Raw genomic sequence first — 20,629 nt, forward strand, 5'->3', positions numbered from 1 at the left:
ACACCCATTGGCTTGATGGCCCAAGCTGGTGGTGGGAACCGGTGGTTCTACTAAAGCATTGTTTCCCACCGTCGGCCTTCCCTGTTGGCCTGGGGCATCTCTGCCTCATCTAGGTTTGTCCAAGGGATCTTTTCCCACACCATGGAGGTGGTTCTGCCACCCATCGATCCTCACACCCCCCCGGACAGCTTCTGGGAATTGGCAGAATCATCCAAAGGCTAATCTAGTGGACTTCCTGGTGAGCCTGAGCTTTTCAGCCTCTTGTCGGAAGGTATCTTTGATGAATTAAGATATACTTCTTAGTCAAGAAAAAAAAATCTTCTAAACAATTTACGTTTATATATTGATATTTAAAAAGTTGAAATAATTACAATAAGATACAAAAATAGTTCATCAACATGGAAACAAAAGGGGGAGTCTTTTAACGCAATATTAAAAACACTAAACCTACGTATTCACCATCAATGATGAACTATTTCCATAACACCAATGTAAGGAGAATAATAACAAAAAGAACAAAAACAAGTTGCTTAATTGTAGCCATCCCTTCAGTGGGTAACTCATGGACTAATTTCATCATCGTCTGCTCTCTCCACTTTTTCAAGGTATTCTAGAACATCACCATGACGATTTCCCGATGTAACCTCATCCGACCAACTTCGAGTTATTGCCTACTCAAAAAACTTGCAACCACCAATAGAATCACTTTTAGTTGTTGGGTTATCAAACACCTGCTCCTGCAAGTGCAATACATGTCATTAGCAATATACATGCCTTACATTGATGCTAACAAATAATATCATCCCACTAAAAATATTACCTCGGATTTTAATCGACATCTATAAAATAACTTTTGTGGGTTATTTCGAGTTGTTGAAATTCAGAGGATGCATTTTCGTTTGCAATAGTAGTACTTAGTATCATATTGCAAACTATTCGGACATTCATTCCCGACACTTCGTTGGCTATTCATACCTACAAATGTTCAATAACCCACGGCAACAACATTCATATCTTAATCAACATTAAACACTTAATTTTCATTGGAACCGAACTAAGCAACATTCAAATATTCATTTAGAGAGGTCCTTATGGCAACCAATTAAGGAAAAAAGTGTAACAAAGTAAATGCACGGGTGGCCAAACCAGAATGAATCAAGTACACAGGCGTTGTGCCGGACATATAAGCAGTCTTGGTTCGAATGGGGAAGAAGAAGAAGACGTGGTGGTAAAATGCTTGACCTTCGTAATTTAGCTTCGGTAAGTAAGATGGTATAGAGCTCTTGGTTTGAATGAGGAAGAAGAAGACGTGGTAAAATGTTGTAGTTTTGAAATTTAGCTTTGGTGAGTAAGATATTGCGTTCGGTTCGAATGAGGAGGAAGATTGAAATTGCTACGTTTGGTTCGAATGTGGAGGAAGATTGAAAGTTACCAATGGTAGTTTTGACGAAGAAGAAGACGCTGCTGCATTCAGTTCAAATGAGGAAGAAGACTGAAAGTTACCATTGGTAGATTCGAGGAAGAAGAAGATGCTGGTGATTTGGTTTGAATGAGAAGACGATCGAAGATGTTTCGCCTCTGAGAAATGGGGTGAGCAAGAAGACAATGGAAAAATTCTTTAGCTTTCGCCTCTGAAAGGTGGAGATGCTGCTGCATTCGGTTCGAATGAGGAAGAAGACTGAAAGTTACCATTGGGTTGAGGGGTATGATAGGTAAGAAACTTTAATTTTGATGACATGGCGGGGGAGCCGAAATAAATTTTACATTTATTAAGTGGGGGTGGCATTGATTCGTGATTCCACTGAACGTGGAACTTCATTATTTTGTATCTTTTATTTTTCTCATTTTTATTTCTTTCCTTCTTTGGACATTTCATGAGGAAATATTGTAACTGGATTGTAGTCCAGTTTTTTATCAAAGAGGTAATAAGAAATTAATTGAACATATATTGTTTTGTTTCTTTTATCAACCCTACATTCTCGCTTTGATCCTGCAATACTTTTACAAAACCTTTAGATAGAAGACAATGGATTGAAAACAGAGAGGTGAAGATGTTCTTTAGGCTTGGTTACCAAACTGAGCATTATGGAACTTTTATACATTTATGGGTTAGGTGTTTTGAAAAAACTAGGAAGCATGAATGGGTGTAAAAGCATGCAATGTTGATGTGTCATTGTATGATTGGTATTGCTCTGATATTATCATTGGAAGATGTTCGTAATACACGGTTGGGATGTGTTATGGGACATTATGGGGTGCCCCTTATTGGGCTTAGATGTAAAATCGACAAGTGTAGGGAGTTCGGCCACAAAAGAAAGATGCACCATGCGTCATTTCTCTCGTGTAACTGCTTCAAGTGTGTGAAGCCAATAAACGGCGGTGAACCTTGTTCCCTCCCATTCTCTTCCTCTCCAACCGGGGGCGGCCAACAACTATCACCGGCGACCAAAGAAAAATTCAGGTATTGATTTTTTTTTTCAATTTTTCTTCCCAAAACATTTAGATATTGCATTTCATTCTCAACTTTTGTTTTCCCCAAAACCTAAAATGTAACTTCATCTTACTGTGCAGCAAACCAGTGTTAAGAATACCTGAGTTTTACTCCGGTAATCGGTGTTGCATTTCATTCATGATTTCCTTGTATGGTTTCCCATGACCAATACCTGAGTTTTTGAGAAAGATTCTAACGGCATCTACTATTCAGCGCCGTTTATTATTTTCGCACGTTTTAAATGATTACACCAGAGAAAAGGTGCGTGGCAACTGGCGAGTCTTCATTTTGCGCGAACAGTGCCCATATACACCGGGCCCTGAAAGAAGCCGAACCCAAGTATAAGAGATCCGGCCTCGCCATCAATAGAGTTGTCAGAAATTCGTTCACCATTTTGGTGATATAAATGCTTAAATGGACAACTTTTATTTAGGATCACTCTGATAAGTGATTTTCAACTAATAAAAATTCATCCACAGGGCTCGAAAACTCAGGATGAATTTAGGACAAAAGAAAAAAGTTTGGACAATATCCCAAAGTTTAACTTACTCGCAAGTGCGCGTAGCGGATATTTGGACGGACGTGGAGTGGAGATTGGAGAAGAATCTTCACTTTTTCACCTTCGTTGCTTACACAAGACGCGAATTGTACACAGTACCCACTATTTGTCTATCTCATTTCATCATTTGCCGCCAGAACACTGCAACTAATTTCCTCTCTCAGTCACACGTTAATTCGTTGTTTCGGTGGCTGTTTTGGATCAATCTTCAGTGGTTTCTTCAAAGATGGCTAGTAAAGCTTCGCCATCCTCGGCTTCGAACCTTCAGTGGAATCACGACGTCTTCCTAAGTTTCAAAGGTGAAGATACCTACACGAATTTCACCAGTCACCTTTATACAGCTTTGGTCCAAATAGGAATTCACACTTTTAGGTGCAATATCGAGCTTGGGAGAACCGAAGAAGTTGCTCCAGCAATACTGGAAGCAATAGAAAAGTCAAGGATTGCAATCATTGTTTTCTCTAAGAACTATGCTACTTCAAGATGGTGCCTTGATGAACTTGTGAAAATCTTGGAATGCAGAAGAAAGGTCGGTCAATGGGTTCTTCCCATCTTCTATGACGTCGACCCATCGAATGTCAGGAAACAGACAGGGAGTTTCTCGCAAGCGTTTATGACTCACGAAGAGCATTTCAGGGCTTTAGGGATGATAGAAAAGGTACAAAGGTGGAGGGAGGCTCTTACTGAAGCAGCAAACTTGTCAGGGTGGGATTTAAGAAAAGTTGCTACTGGGTAACCCTCATCAAACTTACCTTTTGCTTCTTATTTACTTTTGGGAATATCAACTGAGGCCTGGGAGAAATTTTTAGGTCAATCGCAGTTCATGAAATATATAAAATTGGATTTATATTGAATTTTCCCAATAACTCTCACTGTCATGATATAATTCATTCTCTACGTCAATGTGTTGGCTTTGTTAAAGTGTGCGAAATAGGGGTAGTTTAGTCTTATTTATTAAGTAGCTTGCTTATGTGATAGTATTATTAGAGTTATTCTGCACCCATCAGATTTCGACAGACCCTTCTTCTCTCTTCTCTCTTCTTCTTTTCTTTCTGGTTCGGATTACTGTAGCACCGGTCGAAACAGCTTCAAAAAAATTTCAATATATTGTTTGATTTATGTAATAATTATTTTCTTTTTTCTTTGAATGCGAAGCTTGAAGGTTGATTAATTGTGAAAATTTTGGGTTTTGGCTAGCTGTTTCTTATTAGGAATATACAAGCATTTTGTACCACGATCTTCGAATATTGAAATTCTCCAATGACGGGAGCTTTGTCATAACGGGTTATGGGCTGGGATCACCTTAGATAAAGAGGCCTGCCTCACCATGGACCTGAAAAAATTAGATCAGTTAGCCAGGCTTCCCTCATGAGAATTAGCCATGAAAAAGGGGTCACAGCCGTGGTACCTCTGTCTTCTAATCAGGTCAGTCCAACCCGAACTTTGGGGTAGGTCCAATTAAGAGCCCGAGAGCAGAAGGCCTATCTTTAGGCTTTGTTACAAGAGTGTTCCATGGTGTTTCAGGAACCAACTGAACTGTCCTGTACATGGGTTCATGACCACCGAATACCATTGCTACCCTGGTTTGCTCTGACCAATGTCAAACCCTATAGATACCCATATTATTAGAAGCAATTGATAAATTAGTCCCTAAACTCTTGGACAAAGGATTAATCCAGCCAAGTACCAGCTCATTTTCTTCCCTAGTCTTGTTAGTAAAGAATAAAGATGACTCTTAGTGTTTTTGAGTGGATTATAGAGCCTTAAACCTGTCACAGTCTGAGTGGATTACACTGATGGCCAGCTATAAACTCTCGTTCAGTAGTTCCAAATTGCCATCTTTCTCTCTTGATGGCCAGCTTTAGACAGAGCCCTCCAAAATCACTGAATTTTGCTGGGTTCGCTCAGGTTGGTGAGGAATTAAGGAGGCCTTAGTTCATTGGTGACATCTATCAGTGGAAGGCGCCGTGTGGGAACCCTATAATAACCTCTTACAGGAGTTTCCCAACATCAACCTGAACAGCAGGGCATTGTTAGACTACCGGTAGCCATAGACAATAGCCGACCCAGTTCAGGGAGCTTGCAGAGGCAAGATAGGACCCACAAACCTTACAATAGCTGATCAGGTCCATAGTGGAAGTCCACCAACCACAAATGGGCATCCTATCAAATGTATTTGTCATGTATATGTAAGAAGGCCATGTAAGTCAGTTGTTTGAGACCCACCTGGATCCTTTAACGTGAGCCTTAGCTCTCTGAATGTATAACAAACTATTAAAGTTGTTGAATGGGAGATCTTGGGTCAGAGAGCCCCCTTAACAGAATTTCACGGTTCTCCCTTCTCTGTCATCTTCTTCCCTCCTCTTTTCTTCTCCTCTCTTCTTATTTCTCTCCCTCTCCCTTTGTTGATTTTTCTTCTTACTTTCTTCTCTGCGGCTAGCTGTTCTAGCATCAAAGAAACAGATCTGATGAGCTGAAAGTTGGGTGATCTTGACATAGTCCTTTTGATGTGGGATGGTCAGGGGTCCTATTAAATTAGGACCTGGGGTTGGATTTTGTTGCGATGATTGAGGGCTGTAGGTGATTAAAGATGAATATGAATGAAGAACAAGAATGATTGCTGTTAGGGTAGACTGCAAAGAGATAGGTCACTTAGAAGATGAAACGGGTGAGATAGAAGGGGAAAAAAAAGAAAAGATTCTGGAAAAAACAAGAATTCACTAAAAGAATCTTTATTTCTTCAAATAAACTCTCATTGAACTTCAATTACAATGACTATTTATAGACTCAACTTACTAACTCGGATTTTTGGACTAGGAAACTGACCCAAAACGACTTCTAATTGATTAGAACTAAGACAAATCAATAGATGACCCATAAAGACATTACAATGAGAACTCTAATTACTAAAACAATTCTGATAACATTTTCCTAATCCTACTAAGACTAACTTAATTGAAAGACACCAGAAATTACTAAAATAGTAATCCGTGAGTTTACTAAAAATAGTAAATCCACGAGTTATCATAAATAGTAATTTTAAATAAATATCTAAAAGCAGAACCGTGTTATTAAGATGCCAACAACTAGAAAAAAATTGAAACAGTACCAATATCGTATAACCCAGAAATTCTGAAATTGGCATAGGAATTGGAAAATTGGTTTGTCTTCTCATTAATTCTTTCCTTGCTTTTGCAACTGCATCACCATTGGCATGTATGCTGGTCTTTAATAACTTCTTTCTATACTTGTAAGTTGTTTTAAATCTAAAAAATGTTACTATCATGTATGATTTTTTATATTCTGTTTATATTCTAAACATTGAGCAGAAATCACCAAAACCAAATATCCCCAAAGATGCTTAATATTATGTTTCCTATTGTCATTATGGTTTATATCAATTCACTACATGTTTATTTTGCTTTTTTTTTGAATCATTATTGGCAGGCATGCTTCAAAATTTATTCAAGGAATTGTCAGCGAGGTCTCAACTAAATTAAAGCAAACACACCTGAAAGTTGCTATTTACCCAGTTGGAATAGAATCCCGTGTAGAAAGTGTGATTTCATTGCTACATATGGATTCAAATGATTTTCGCATCATAGGAATCTATGGTATTGGTGGAATAGGTAAGACAACCCTTGCCAAGGCTGTCTACAACCTTATCTTTCGCAGATTTGAAGGTAGCAGCTTTCTTGCATATGTTAGAGAAGTTTCAGAAGAACCTAGTGGTTTGCTTCAGCTACAAGAAAAACTCCTTGCTGACATTCTAGTGAAAGAAAACTTAAAAATAAGCAGTATTGACATTGGAGTAAATATGATCAAGAGAAGACTCAAAAGCAAAAGGGTTCTTGTTGTTCTTGATGATGTAGATCACTTGAAACAATTAGAAGCATTAGCTGGAGAGTGTGATTGGTTTGGTTTGGGAAGCAGAATTATTGTGACAACTAGAGATAAAGACCTGTTATGTGATCTTCAAGTGAGTGAAATATATACAGTTAAAGAGTTGGATAATGATGAATCCATTCAGCTATTTAGTTGGCATGCTTTTGGTAAAGACCACCCTAAAGAAGATTATGTAGAGCTGTCAAATGGTATAGTGGATCATGTTAGAGGGCTTCCATTAGCTCTTGAGGTCTTAGGTTCTTTTCTATCAGGTAGAAGTGTGTCTGAATGGAGAAGTGCACTAGAAAAACTCAAAATAATTCCTCCCAATCAAATTCAAAGAAAGCTTAGAATAAGTTATGATGCATTAGGTGGTGATGCAGAAAAGGATATTTTTCTTGATATTGCTTGCTTCTTCATTAGAGAGGACAAAGATTATATAATTAAAATACTAGATGGTTGTGGTTTCTGTTCAGAAAATGGAATCAATACTCTTGTTCGTAGGTCACTTATAACAATTGATGAATATAACAAGATTAGAATGCATGACCTACTTCGAGACATGGGGAGAGAAATTGTTCGTGAAGAATGCCCTAAAGATCCTGGAAGACGCAGCAGACTGTGGTCTCATGGTGATGTTTTTCATATACTGATGAAGAAGATGGTAAGAACTAATACATGATCTTTATTTATTTTAGCACGCAAAATAATATTTAGTTGATTTTTACCATAATCAAGTGTATGTTAAAGCATATACATTTGGCGATGCATAGCCTTTTTTTATGTCTACTGTGTATATCAAAGCATATACAGTTGATTATACAGTGATTATATTTTCAATAGCTTCAGGGCTTCTCCCACTCCAAAGTAATAGGTCTTATTTCGCCTTAAAAAAAAGAAGAAAATAACTTGGATTAAACTTTAACCTGTAACAGTTTATGTAAATACACAAAATTCAACCTAGTTTACTAATAGATACTATATAAATGTTAATTAAACTTGAGCTATAGATGCTTGACAAAGAAAGAGAATATATTTGAAAAAGGGCCAAAAAGTGTAGGGCATAACCCTTCTTTTAGTATTTATACTAATGCAAGAAAGTTACAATTTAATCCTCCATAGTAAAACTATAAAAGATTTAACACTAGAGAGAAATCCCTTGGATAAGCACCATTTGTCACTCCCCACCAAGTTAGTATAAATATTATGCATGCCTATCTTAGACAGATTCTTTTCCAACTTAGATTGTGACAATCCCTTGGTCTAACAAATCAACCAGCCAGTTCCTTGATTTCAGAAAAAGGTAGACAAACATCTTCATAGGATGCTCTAAAAAAATCTCCATTTGCTATTCTTTCACGTACAAAATGCTTGCCAACTTTTATGTGCTTCGTATAGTAATATTGAACAAGATCGTTTGCAATATTAATAGCAGCTTGGTTGCCATTACCATCTTCATAAGATGATCAAAGACGACTCCTAGATCTATAATGAGAGTCTTTAGCCATAACAACTCACAAACTCCATGATCCATTGCTCTATTCTTAGTGTTGGTATTTGAGCTTGTTACTACTAATTGTTTATTGCACCTCTAGGAGACAGTGTTTCCTAGAACAAAAGTGGACATTCTACCATCTACACTAACCTAGCCCAATTAGCATCAATATAGGCTTCCGCTTTCAAATGACCATTAGGGGCATATGACAATCCTCCACTTGGAGTACCCTTCAAGTAGCATAGTATTCTTTCAACTGTAGCAAGATTAGGAAGTTGAGGCTGGTGCTTATATTGACTGATTACACTAACAAGATGAGAGATGTCTGGTCGAGCTAAGTAGAGATGTTGAAACTTTCCCACCAATCATTGATACACTCCCTTATTTTGCACACTTTACAACTCACAAATTGTATGGTTTGGATGTATGGGAGTACTAGTAGGTTTAACACTTGGCTTGGCTCTCTCTTTCAAGAAATCAAGAATGTACTTCCTTTGTTAAATGAATATATCCCTCTTAGGTCTTACAACTTTAATTCCCAGAAAATATCTAAGCTCGATGCGGTAGATCTCAAACTCAATTACCAAATATTGCTTCAACCAATGAATCCTAACCGTGTTACTACTTGTAAGACAATGAATATACATTTAAGGGCAAAGAAGTAAAACCTTGTTGGTATGTGTGATAAGACTTAGAACAAATGACATTGTCTTGTGAGGTTGCGTTAGTCGAATCATGCAAGTTGCCTTGTGAGGCCACATTAATCTGATTTCATGAGTTGCCTTGCCAATTCATTACATCCTCTCATAGGTTTCCTCGTAAAGTCATAACACCTTAATCTTGGAGCTGCCTTGCGAGGCCATAACAACCTCACCTTTCAAGAGTAAACTATTCTACCTTGCAGAGGCCACACTTATTTCACTAACTCCGTGAGGTGTTCAGAAGCAAATACACATACATGTCTTGTGAGGCAAGCTGAACATCAAATAGAAGAGTACGGAAAAAGTCATGCTGAGGGTGTTAGATGTGTGATTGGTGCCTCAGGGAAAGCACGAGGTTGTACTGATACATGTCACCCCTAAGGAGGCCCAAGGTCGTGATATAACAGCTTTGTGGTCCTGAGAATCAAGGAATATTTTAGAATTTTAGCTTCATGCATGTGATCTTGCTCCCTTACATCTATAAATAGGGAGACCATCATCTACGAAAGGGATTTGATTTCCATCACAGACAAGGCTAAGTTTTCTTCAGAACAACATCTTCCTTCCCCACTTCCCATCCATCCTTATCCTTGTTGGCCTACATTACTAGTTATCATAATATCATCTTTGTACACAATCAAAATTGTCACCACATTACCAACTTTCTTAAAGAAGAGAGGATGATCAAGCATGCGACTGTTTGTAACCTACCTTATGAAGAGCTCCTCTAAATTGATTAATCCAAGTCTGGGGAGGTTGTTTCAAAACATATGTTTTCACAAGTCTACAAATCTTGACTTAATTTCAAGTAATTGACACACTAAGAGGTAATTCTATATATACTTCTTGTAGGCCACCATTTAGGGAGGCATTTTTGACATCCATTTGGTATAATGACCAATAGAAATGAGTTGTTAAGGATGTCAAGACATGGATAGTGTTTATCTTGGTCATCAGAGCAAAAGTTTCCAAGTAGTTAATGCCATGTCTCTATATATCCTTTGGCCACTAGATGAATCTTATGTCGCTCAATGGAATCATTTGCTTTAATCTTTATAGTGTATACTGATAGCCAATGTTGGGTTCTGCCATGGGGTAGCTCAACTAATTGCCATGTTTAATTTTTTTTTAGAGCTTTATCTTTTGAACCATAGCCTTAAGATTAGTAAGATTATTATGTAAAGGCAAAAACATTATCACAAGGAAGACTAGGAGTATCTATTAGAAACAAGAGGAATAGGATGAATAAAATCAAGAGGAACAAGATTACTTGAATCCATGGAATTTGATTGAGTACATTTCCTTTTTTCCTTCAATAAAGCAATAGGAAGGTCAAGATTAGAAAGAGTATCATGTAAAGGCAAAACATTACCGCAAGGAAGACTAGGAATATCTACAGAAAGAGGAGGAATAGGATCAAAAGAAACAAGAGGAACAAGAATACTTGAATCCACAGAATCTAACTATTGTGGAAGATTGACTTTTGAGTCACCTTGTGTCTAGCATATACTTGCAACTTTGGTCCTGGCTCATCAATAGACCCAAGAGTATGAACAAATGGAACAGGAAGGGGAAGATAGGAGTGACTACTTTTTCTCTTTTTACTACTACTCTCAACTTGAAGAGAGATTGGAAAAGAAAAGAAAGGTTGATGGTCAAAACAGGTTCTTGACAGTATGGCCGGCCAGAAATAAGAGGAAGAGAAGAGAAGAGAAGAAGAGAGAAGGGAGAAGAGAAGAGAAGGGATTTGCAATGTAACAGTGCTGGCAGTGCCAGCTTTATTATAATATATATAGGACGGCAGAAATAAGAAGGGAAAAGACTCTTGTACCCCTGTTATAAGTGAGTACAATAACAGACATAACAGAATTGAAAAAATAGAAATAAAAAACACTTTAACTAGCCAAACAGACCCTAACACCAACAACTAAATTATTTCAACACAGGTGATATCTTAAGACTATATACTTACCAGATTAAGGGTTGTAGCATTTGTACCCTTTCTTTTTACTGAAATACCAAGGAAGACACATTTAATGGCTTTAAGGTCAAATTTGACACAAGAGGAACTAAGATCATGCACAAAATAGACACACTTAAAGACTATCAAAGGAAGACTAAAAATAGGACCATCACAATGAAACAGTTGAAGTGAGGATTTAGACTGAGCACTTTAGATGGTAACCTGTTAATCAAGTAGACCAGCTTGAACCACATCATCCCAAAAGTGAGTGGGAACATGCACCTAGAATAATAAACTTTGAGCCACCTCAAACAAATGCTTGTTCTTCCTTTTTGTAACATCATTCTGATCAGGTGTTTATGTGCATGGACTTTGATGAATAACCTTCTTTTCAAGAGATTGAGCAAGGCTCTTTCCACAGTTTTCCTTTGTATTATTTGATATGAAATTTTTTATTTTCTTTAAAAATGATTCTCCACCATGCTATCAAAACTTTTGATAGTCTGTGGAACCATTTCTTTGCACCTAAGGATATACATACTGTTGTAAGGACTATAAATTACGCAAAAAGGTCAAAACATTCTAGGGTTTCTAAGGTGAAAAATAATTCTTTTAACAGTCAAAGAATAGGAGAAACAAAATTGTCCGTGGAAAAGCAGTTTCTCCTAGGATTGATCTAGCCTCAGATGATCCAATTTGATTTGAAAATTCAAATAGGTCCACACCTAACATGAAGACCACAAATCACAACTCCCAAAGTGGTTGTTCACACCCAATGGTGAGCTTGATTTTCCATCCTTTGTGATTCGATTTGCACACCAACTTTGTGATTTTTTCTGGAAAACATAGAGAAAATAAGAGGGAATTATCTCCTTCAAAGGCCTGATGAAACTAGGGTATGGATGCCAAGAGAATGCATGAGAATTTTTGTCTAGATCTCTCTTACTCTATCTTTTATAGAATTGGCAAACCAAAATGTCACTAGGAGTTTCCAAATCTGAGTTCTAATTAAATTATAAGTTCTAATTTGGCAACACTCCTAACTACATTAGTAATAAGAGAAACTCAAGCCCATTAGCAATTTGACCCAAGTAATCCATCCTAGCATGACAACTTAAACTAGTCATGTGACTAGTCGTACTAGCTCTTAGAATGGGCTAGGCCCATAACTCAAGTGGTCCTTAGGTCATGTTTGGGAGTGCTTAAAAATAAGTGCTTATTTAGGCTGGGACCACACCATTAAGCACTTATTGGTGTTTGGGAAATAAGCCTGAAATAAGTGCTTATTTTAAAAGGGTTTATTTTTAAGCTCAAATTTCTAGCTATTTTTAAGTGCTTAAATAATAAGCACTTATTGAATTTTTTCTCCCAGAATTTTCCCTGGTCAATTTTTAGAATATCGGTTATCCCCTTTCAATGTAAAAAATGTTGGGCATAGCTAGTGGCACCGCCGGTGACTTCCTAGGCTAGAATGGTGACACACTGCTTGACGAATTGTCCATCAGCTCTATTTTCAATCCACCAATATAGAAACTATTACATTATTTGTCGTTTGTCATGTCCAAGAGGGTTTGATTTGAAGATTTAGTCTTGGTGGGAACCTGTGAGGAAGGCATTTAGCATTTTGGGTTTTGGAAACTGAGATTGCAAAGTCCCTAGCAAAGAGAGAGAGAGAGACAATGGAGAGAAAGAAAGGGACGATGAAAGATGGTGGGATTGAGTATTCTCCTCAAAGCCCAAAAGAATCTTAAGGAAAGCCCATAGGTCATCAATAAAACTACTAGAAGAATCTTATGCATCGTGATGGCAATGATTGCAGAGTCCCCATGATTGTTCTTTGAACAATCATTATTTTCTTCATTTATTTCATACATGGTCGTAAAGGTTCTGAACAATGAAGGAAGGTGGCATCTCCTAGTTGAAGGGAACTCTCAGGTGGTAACAAGGTGGCTTTTAAACTCGGATACTACCATTTGGGGCTACAAAGATCTCATCAAAAAAGTAAAGTGGTTAACTAGCAATATGAGGGTTGAGGTAAAATGGGTTAGCAGGTCTGCTAATTCTATGGCTGATGCTTTAGCCAAACAGGGGGTTTCCAGGGAAGATCTTTTTTGTGCTTCTTTATAAGTTATTATTAATCTGGAAATTTGTACTTAACTAGCCTGGAGAGGTTGAAACTCGTGCCTCTCCTCGGGGAATTTGTTCTATTGTCTATTGCTGATTAAGAAGAAGAATTTTTTTTTTTGATAATTGAAATAATTCTATTATAATCTTTAATAGACAATAGTACAAAGTCCCCAAGGAAAGGCACGAGTTGCAACCTCTTCAGGCTAGTTAAGTAGCAGACCTACTAACCCATTTTACCTCAACTCTCATATTGCTGGTTAACCACTTTACTTTTTTGATGAGATCTTTGTAGCCCCAAATGGTGGTATCCAAGTTTAGGAGCCACCTTGTTACCACCTGAGAATCCCCTTCAACTAGGAGATGCTCCACCCCAAGCTGGTTGGCGATCTGAATTCCTTGTACTGTAGCAAGGATTTCTGCCCTTGTGGAATCCCCCACTCCCACCGGTCCTGAGAATAGGGAAATTATGTTGTTGTCCTTATTTCTCAGGATACCCCCTATACCTGAAGGCCCGGGGTTGCCTTGGCTGCTTCCATCAAAGTTCAGCTTGATGACACCTTCCAAAGGCGGAATCCATTCTGACAGAATTCTATCATTCTTTGTTGAAGTGTTAGCTATTACTAGCCAATTCCTCCACAAGTCATCAAAGATATCCACAGTTTTCAGCCAATGGATTGCTCTTGTTAGGATACAATCCTTCGTTTCATCTAACCCTCTTTCCTTCTTTAAGAAAATTCTTGCATTCCTTTCCTCCCAAAGAGTCCACAGAGTGGCTGCCCTGACACATTTCCACATGACTTTACCTCTTCTAGTGGGCCAAACAAAGATAGATGTGTTGAATAACAAGCTTAAATCAGAAGGCATAGACCACCTACCTCCAAATAAACAAAGGCTCCACCTCCATATCGCTGTAGCAAAGGAACAGGAGATCAGCAAATGGAAACAATCCTCATTCTCGGCCTTACACAAGGAACACCAATTTGGGGAAAGACAAAGCGAGGGTCTCTTTTTCCGTAAGTTTTCCAAAGTATTGATTTTCCCATAGAAGACTTCCCAGCAGAATATAGCAATTTTTGGGGGAATAGGTCGCGCCCAGACTTCTTTGACAGGGAATCCTTGGGAAATGGGGTTAGAACTAAGGGATTTTAGAAAAGAAGAGCAAGTAAAAGTACCTTTTGGAAGAGGAGTCCAAACCCTTTGATCAGAAGAAGTGGGGTCCAAGCAAATTGATTCTAGTAAATGAATTAGCTCAATAACACAACTCAACTCACCATCCCTTAACCCTCTACGAAACCCAAAGTTCCAGTTTAAAGATAAGGGGTTTAACGGGCTCGGGAGAAAAGTTGCAATTGGCTCAGGTTTGTGAAGGGAAATGGAATAGAGCGAGGGGAAACAATCTTTGAGGGGTTGAGTACCCACCCAAATATCCTCCCAGAACAGAATAGCATTACCAGAACAAGCATCATACCTGATGAATCTGAGGAAGCGAGGGAGAATACCTTGTATAGCCTTCCAAGGTGTAGTATGGGTAGCTCGGCGAGATATCCCGGAATCCCAACCATTTCCTACACAACCATGAATGCTTGCCACCACCTCATGCCATAATCTCTCTCTCTCTCTCGGGGCCATCTCCCTAGCCACTTCCCTAGAAGGGCTACATTCTTCAGCACTATGTTCCCTATCCCTAAACCCCCTTCTTCCTTTGGTTTGTTAACTATCTCCCATCTGATCAAGTGATCCTTTTTCACCTCTCCTGGTTCCCATAGAAAGTCCCTCATTCTCTTCTCCAGCTTCTTAGCCTCCCTTGGAGGAATCCTAAACACTGAAAGGAAGTAGGATGGAAGGTTGGCAAGTATAGCCTTAATTAAAGTCAGCCTACCCCCTATTGAAATGCAATTCTTTTTCCAAGCCGCCAATCACTTATCAAATTTCTCCACAATAGGGGCCTAGAAACTACTTTCTTTAGGGTTAGCTCCTATGGGTAGCCCTAAGTATGTCAAAGGCCAAGAAGAAATATTGTAACCTAAGCATTCTGCAATGGATTCAATCTCCCTATTCTCCAAGTTTACTCCAGCCACACAACTTTTATCAAAATTTACCTTCAAGTTGGAGACCCTCTCAAAAGTACTTATTAAAATCTTAAGGTTCTCCACTTTTCTCAACTCATTCCCTACACAGAAAATAACAGTATCATTAGCAAACTGAAGGTGAGTTACTGGAATGCCTCTACTCCCTATTCTCCATCCCTTTATTTGGCCCTCCTCATCTGCTCTGGAGATCATCCTACTAAAGACATCAGCAACAAGTGTAAAGAGGAAAGGGAGAGTGGATCCCCTTGTCTTAAGCCTCTATTGGCTGGAAAAAAGTCCTTAACCACCCCATTCACCAACACTGAATAACGACAAGAGTTTAAGCATCCTCTTATCCAATTACACCATTTATCCCCAAATCCACGTCTTCTTGACATCTCCAGCAAGAAACTCCAATCCACTAAGTCATAGGCTTTCTCCAAGTCCAGTTTGCAAACAAATCCTTTCTTGCCCAATCTCCTTATCTCTTCCACACTCTCGTTTGCAATAAGGATTTGATCTGTAATTTGTCTATCCTGTATAAAGGCTCCTTGTGCTTGGCTAACAAGAGAGGGGAGAACTGCTTTGATCCTCCTAGAGATCACTTTTGCCAGAATCTTATAGATGCTTGTCACCAGGCTAATTGGCCAAAAATCTTTGGGGTGTCTGGCATCATTCTTTTTGGGAATTAAGGCCATAAAGGTGGCATTGATTCCAGGACTCACAAAATGTTTATCCTCAAACTCTCTAAATACTCCAATTAAGTCTTCTTTGACTATGTCCCAACAGTCCTGATAAAACACCATTGTAAATCCGTCAAGACCTGGTGCCTTAGCCCTATCCATAGAAAAAACAGCTTGTTTAATTTCCTCTTCCTCAATCATTCTTTCCAACCATCCCTTATCTGTTTGGTTCAAAGTTGGCCAATTCTCCTCCCCTACTATTAACCGATTCTCTATGGGTCTTTGAAAGATGGATTTGAAGTGATCCACAATCCTACTGGCAATCTCCTCTTGAGAGGTTATATTCACACCATCAACCTCAAGCTTTAGTATCAAATTTTTCCTCCTTCTCCCATTAGCCAAAGCATGAAAGAATTTGGTATTCCCATCCCCTTCCTTGATCCACTTATGTCTGGATTTTTGTCTCCACGAGATCTCCTCCCTAAAAAAAGTTTGCTCTAACTCCTTTTTCAATTTCCTCCTCATTTCTCTGTCTTGCTCATCCATCATCCCTTGGGATTCTTTTGCATCTAACTCCTCAATCTGAACCAATAATCTAGCTTTTACCTCCTCCACTCTTCCAAATTGAACCTTATTCCATTCTTTTATTTTGCCTCTCAACCATTTTAATTTTTTGTGGAATCTAACCCCATCCTATTTCACTTCTCTCATCTTTTCACTCCACCATTCCTTAACCTTAGGCAAGAAGTCCGGGTGTGTCAGCCACATATTTTCAAACTTGAATGGTCTAGGTCCATTACCAAGAGGTTCTTGTCCTACTTCTATAGGGTAGTGATAAGAGGTTATCCAAGGTAGGGCCTTAGCCGCCAAACCTCTCCATTGGCTCTCCCAACCCTCATTAAATAGGAATCTATCAAGCTTTGAGCAGGTTGGGTTCTCTTGGAAGTTGGATCAAGTGTAGGTAGCCTGTAGTAAAGGAAGCTCATTTGTGAATTTATGAAGTCATTGAACTTCCTCATACTAGTTGTAATGACCTGCCTAGGATTATTTGACTCATTTGTGAATCTTGTTGCATTAAAATCACCCCCCAAACATCAAGGACCTTCCCACAAACCTTGAGTTCCATGAAACTCCTCCCATAACTCATTCCTCTCTCTGTGATTATTTGGACCATACACATTTGCTAGCACCCAAATAAATCCATCTTCCACCATTCTGAATTTTAGGGATATAGTGAAGTTTCCTATTAGCTCCTCTATTGGTTCTACGAAGTCCTCCCTCCACAAAGTTACTATTCCCCCCGAGGTTCCCCACGACGGAGCTGAGCACCATCTTACCCCTCTTATTTTCCAGATCTCCCTGACCTACCTTCTATCCAGTTCAACTAATTTTGTCTCCTGCAACATCACAACATCAGGTCTTTCTCTCCTAGGTAGCTCCTTAATCGATCTCCTTTTTTTGGCACTACCCAAACCCCTTACATTCCAGCTTATTATCTTCATTACCTCTCAAGAATTTGGCTCTTCAATATAGTGTTCCTTCATTTAGAACCCTTCTTGCTTTCCCCTTTGCCACTGAATTCGATATCCCCTTCAATGTCCACTATTAGTCTCTCTACTTCAGACTTTTTCTTCTTTTTCCTACCTTTATTTCCCACTGACTTCCTATTCTGTCCTTTATTTCCTAATTCCTGCCCCAATCTATTGGTTCTTGCCTCTGATTCAGGGATTTTTGGAGACACCTCTATCATTTCCTCCTTCTGTTTATATTCCTCCAGCAGGGCACAAATCTGCTCCCAAATCCATTCTAACTCCTCTTGTTTCCTTTCTAACAACCCAACTCCCTTCTCTGATCGGACTCCATCATTATCAATCACCACTTCCCTGGTACCAGTTGGTTGGTCTGGTTGGGATTCCAGGACATCTATTACAGGCAGAGAACCCAAGTTAGTATCTAAAACCAAATGGACAGGCTTACCTGGAATTAGCATAGATGGTTGCATGTGGACCGGCTACTGGGTATCAATTCTTGGAGTCAGGGCTAGGCCCTTCCCCTTTTCCGGACTCAGTAGTGGAAGCGGACTAGGTACAACCAATACTTCCTCACCCTCTACAGTCATAGAAACTTCACTTCTCTTTCCCTCTACGTGAATCCTTAGGTAAGGCTCCAAGTTTGATTCCTGTCTCTCTGGCCTAATGTCCTGATTAGGCTGCACATATGGAATGGACTCGTTTATTGGCTGGGATGCACTTTGCCTTACCTCTTTCAGTGTTCCCAACTCCATCTGTCTTTTGTATAGCATACCCAGTTTGGGAATGATCTGTTCTCCGCTGCTAAGGCTCACTTTTTGCATTTTGATATTACTAGAATCTTGCGAATCCGTCTCCTCCTCTAGGAATAATAGTTCAGTGTTTAGGCTACTCTCTTTCAGTATATCTCTTGGCTTTTGGAGGTCGATACTTCCCAAGCTAATGGTTTCTTCCAAATCTGAATCGGAATCAGAAAGTTCTTCATCGTCTGTCAATCTTTTCGAATCAGAGTAAAAAATCTCACTGCTCTTCACACTCCTGGGTTACGGCGTTCCTGTTCCTTATGCGGCATCTTCTTTGAGGGTCTCCACTGTAACGAGCTGGAGACCTTCGCTGAACTGTTCGAACGAGAGAAAGGGCTTGAGGAAGACGATGGTATATGGATTTTACTGTCTACCCGAGGAGCCAACCTTGTCACAGGCTCCTATAAGTTGTCACGCGCCCCCCTCACTCTTGGGTCTTTTAAGCATAGCCCACTTAACTTTTCGGGCCTACTGGGCCCAAAATTACAATTTAGAGATGGGCCTGCTGGTTGGACTCCCGTGCATATTCCTGAGGCTACCAATACCTCTGCCTTTCCTTCATTTGAATCATTCAATATATTTTGTTTGGCGCTACAAGCAGCTAACTGAGCAAAGGTTCTATTAGTTGTCAAACCTTTACCTTGTGTCACACGTCTCCTAATAATCTCCTGACCCAAATCTTTTGGACTGCCTAATGGTAGAGTTTCCATTTCAATGAAACTTCCTTGTCTCTTTTTTCCAACTAACTTCAAGCTGCCACGTAACTCCATTTCCTCCACCTTTTCGCCTTCCTCCTGCCTTGCCTCCCTCCAAAGGTTAGCTTCAATGGAGGAAGTAGAAGATCAAGACTGTAATCAGTCTTGAATCCTAATAGGTTTTAGGTTTACAAAATAGAAGAAAAGTGAGAGAAAGAAGAGAGAATAGAAGAGGAACAGGAGAACACAAGTGGTTGAAAGGAGGAACAGATTCTAACTGATCTGCTGCCGCCACTTTCTTATTATTTATAGGTTATGTTTAGTACACAATGGAAAGGACACATCTGCCCTTAGTACTTACATAATAAATAAAGTAAATAAAAGCTGAAATAAATAACAACTGAATTAACAAACTGACTCAAACTGACACTACTATAACTGAAACAAATAACTACACATGCTGTCCTACGAACACAGTGGGGACCACTGTAGTGGGGCGCACATCAGTGTTCTCTACACTCCCCCTCAAGTTGGGAGTAGATATCTATCATTCCCAACTTGGATAGGTATGTCTCTAACTTCTTCCTTGGTACAGCCTTGGTGAGGATATCCGCGAGCTGCATATTAGATGTGATGTACGGAAGACACACTTCTTGTGATGTGACCCTTTCTTGCACAAAATGTCGGTCAACTTCGATGTGTTTAGTTCTGTCATGTTGCACTAGGTTGTGGGCTATATTAATAGCTTCCTGATTATCACAATACAGCATTAAGGGCTTTTCATAGTCAATACCCAACTCTTCAAGTAGTGACCTCAGCCATAAGATTTCAGCCACTCCATTAGCCATTGACCTGTATTCGCTTCAGCACTGGAGTGGGAAACAACACTCTGCTTCTTACTCCTCCAAGAGACAAGGTTACCTCCCACAAGGGCACAATATCCAGAGGTAGACCTTCTGTCATCAACACTCCCAGCCCAATCGACATCTGTATAGACTTCCACCCTCATGTGATTATTGTTCTTGAGCAGTATACCTCTACCTGGGCATCTCTTCAAGTATGCTAATATTCTCTCTGCCGCAAGAAGATGAGAAGTTCTAGGGGAGTGCCTGTACTGGCTAACAACACTAACTAAATAGCTGATATCTGGCCGAGTGAGGTAGAGATATAGGAGCTTTCCAACCAACCGTTGGAACATAACTTTGTCTTCAAGAGGCTCCCCGCCCTCTGCACTAATCTTGTGATTTTGTTCGATGGGTGTATCAGCCGGCTTAACCCCCAACTTTCCAGTTTCCGCCAACAGATCTAGAACATATTTTCTCTGAGAGATAAAAATCCCCTGCTTGGATCTAGCAACCTCAATACCCAAAAAGTACCGTAGTGCACCAAGATCTTTCACCTCAAACTCTTGATGAAGGAGCTGTTTGAGGGACTCAATCTCATGATTGTCATTTCCTGTCACCACAATATCATCAACATATACTGCAAGTAGTGTCAGAGAGGACTCCACCCTCTTGATGAATAGTGTATGATCTGACTGAGCCTGTACATAACCAAACTTTCCAACGGCTAATCTGAACCTATCAAACCAGGCTCTAGGTGACTGCTTCAAACCATACAATGCCTTGT

General features: G+C 39.4%; 1 protein-coding gene across 2 annotated transcripts in view; it reads left to right on the forward strand.

Annotated features, from left to right (window-relative positions):
* The first annotated feature begins 2,915 nt into the window (after window positions 1-2,915).
* Window positions 2,916-20,629, forward strand: part of LOC104601565 (TMV resistance protein N-like) — a 42,711-nt gene continuing 24,997 nt past the window's right edge. Inside the window, exons 1-3 of one of the 2 annotated variants that reach the window (XM_088893523.1) lie at window positions 2,921-3,349; window positions 3,573-3,782; window positions 6,498-7,599. In XM_088893523.1, the coding sequence (XP_088749649.1) occupies window positions 3,664-3,782; window positions 6,498-7,599 (1,221 nt within the window). In that variant the 5' untranslated portion in view covers window positions 2,921-3,349; window positions 3,573-3,663. Of the gene's footprint in view, window positions 3,783-6,497; window positions 7,600-20,629 lie in introns of both variants that reach the window. The other variant, XM_010264942.3, reaches the window with a different exon arrangement.

Source organism: Nelumbo nucifera, chromosome 8, assembly GCF_055504915.1.
Source record: "Nelumbo nucifera cultivar China Antique chromosome 8, China Antique-T2T, whole genome shotgun sequence".
Classification (NCBI taxonomy): domain Eukaryota; kingdom Viridiplantae; phylum Streptophyta; class Magnoliopsida; order Proteales; family Nelumbonaceae; genus Nelumbo; species Nelumbo nucifera.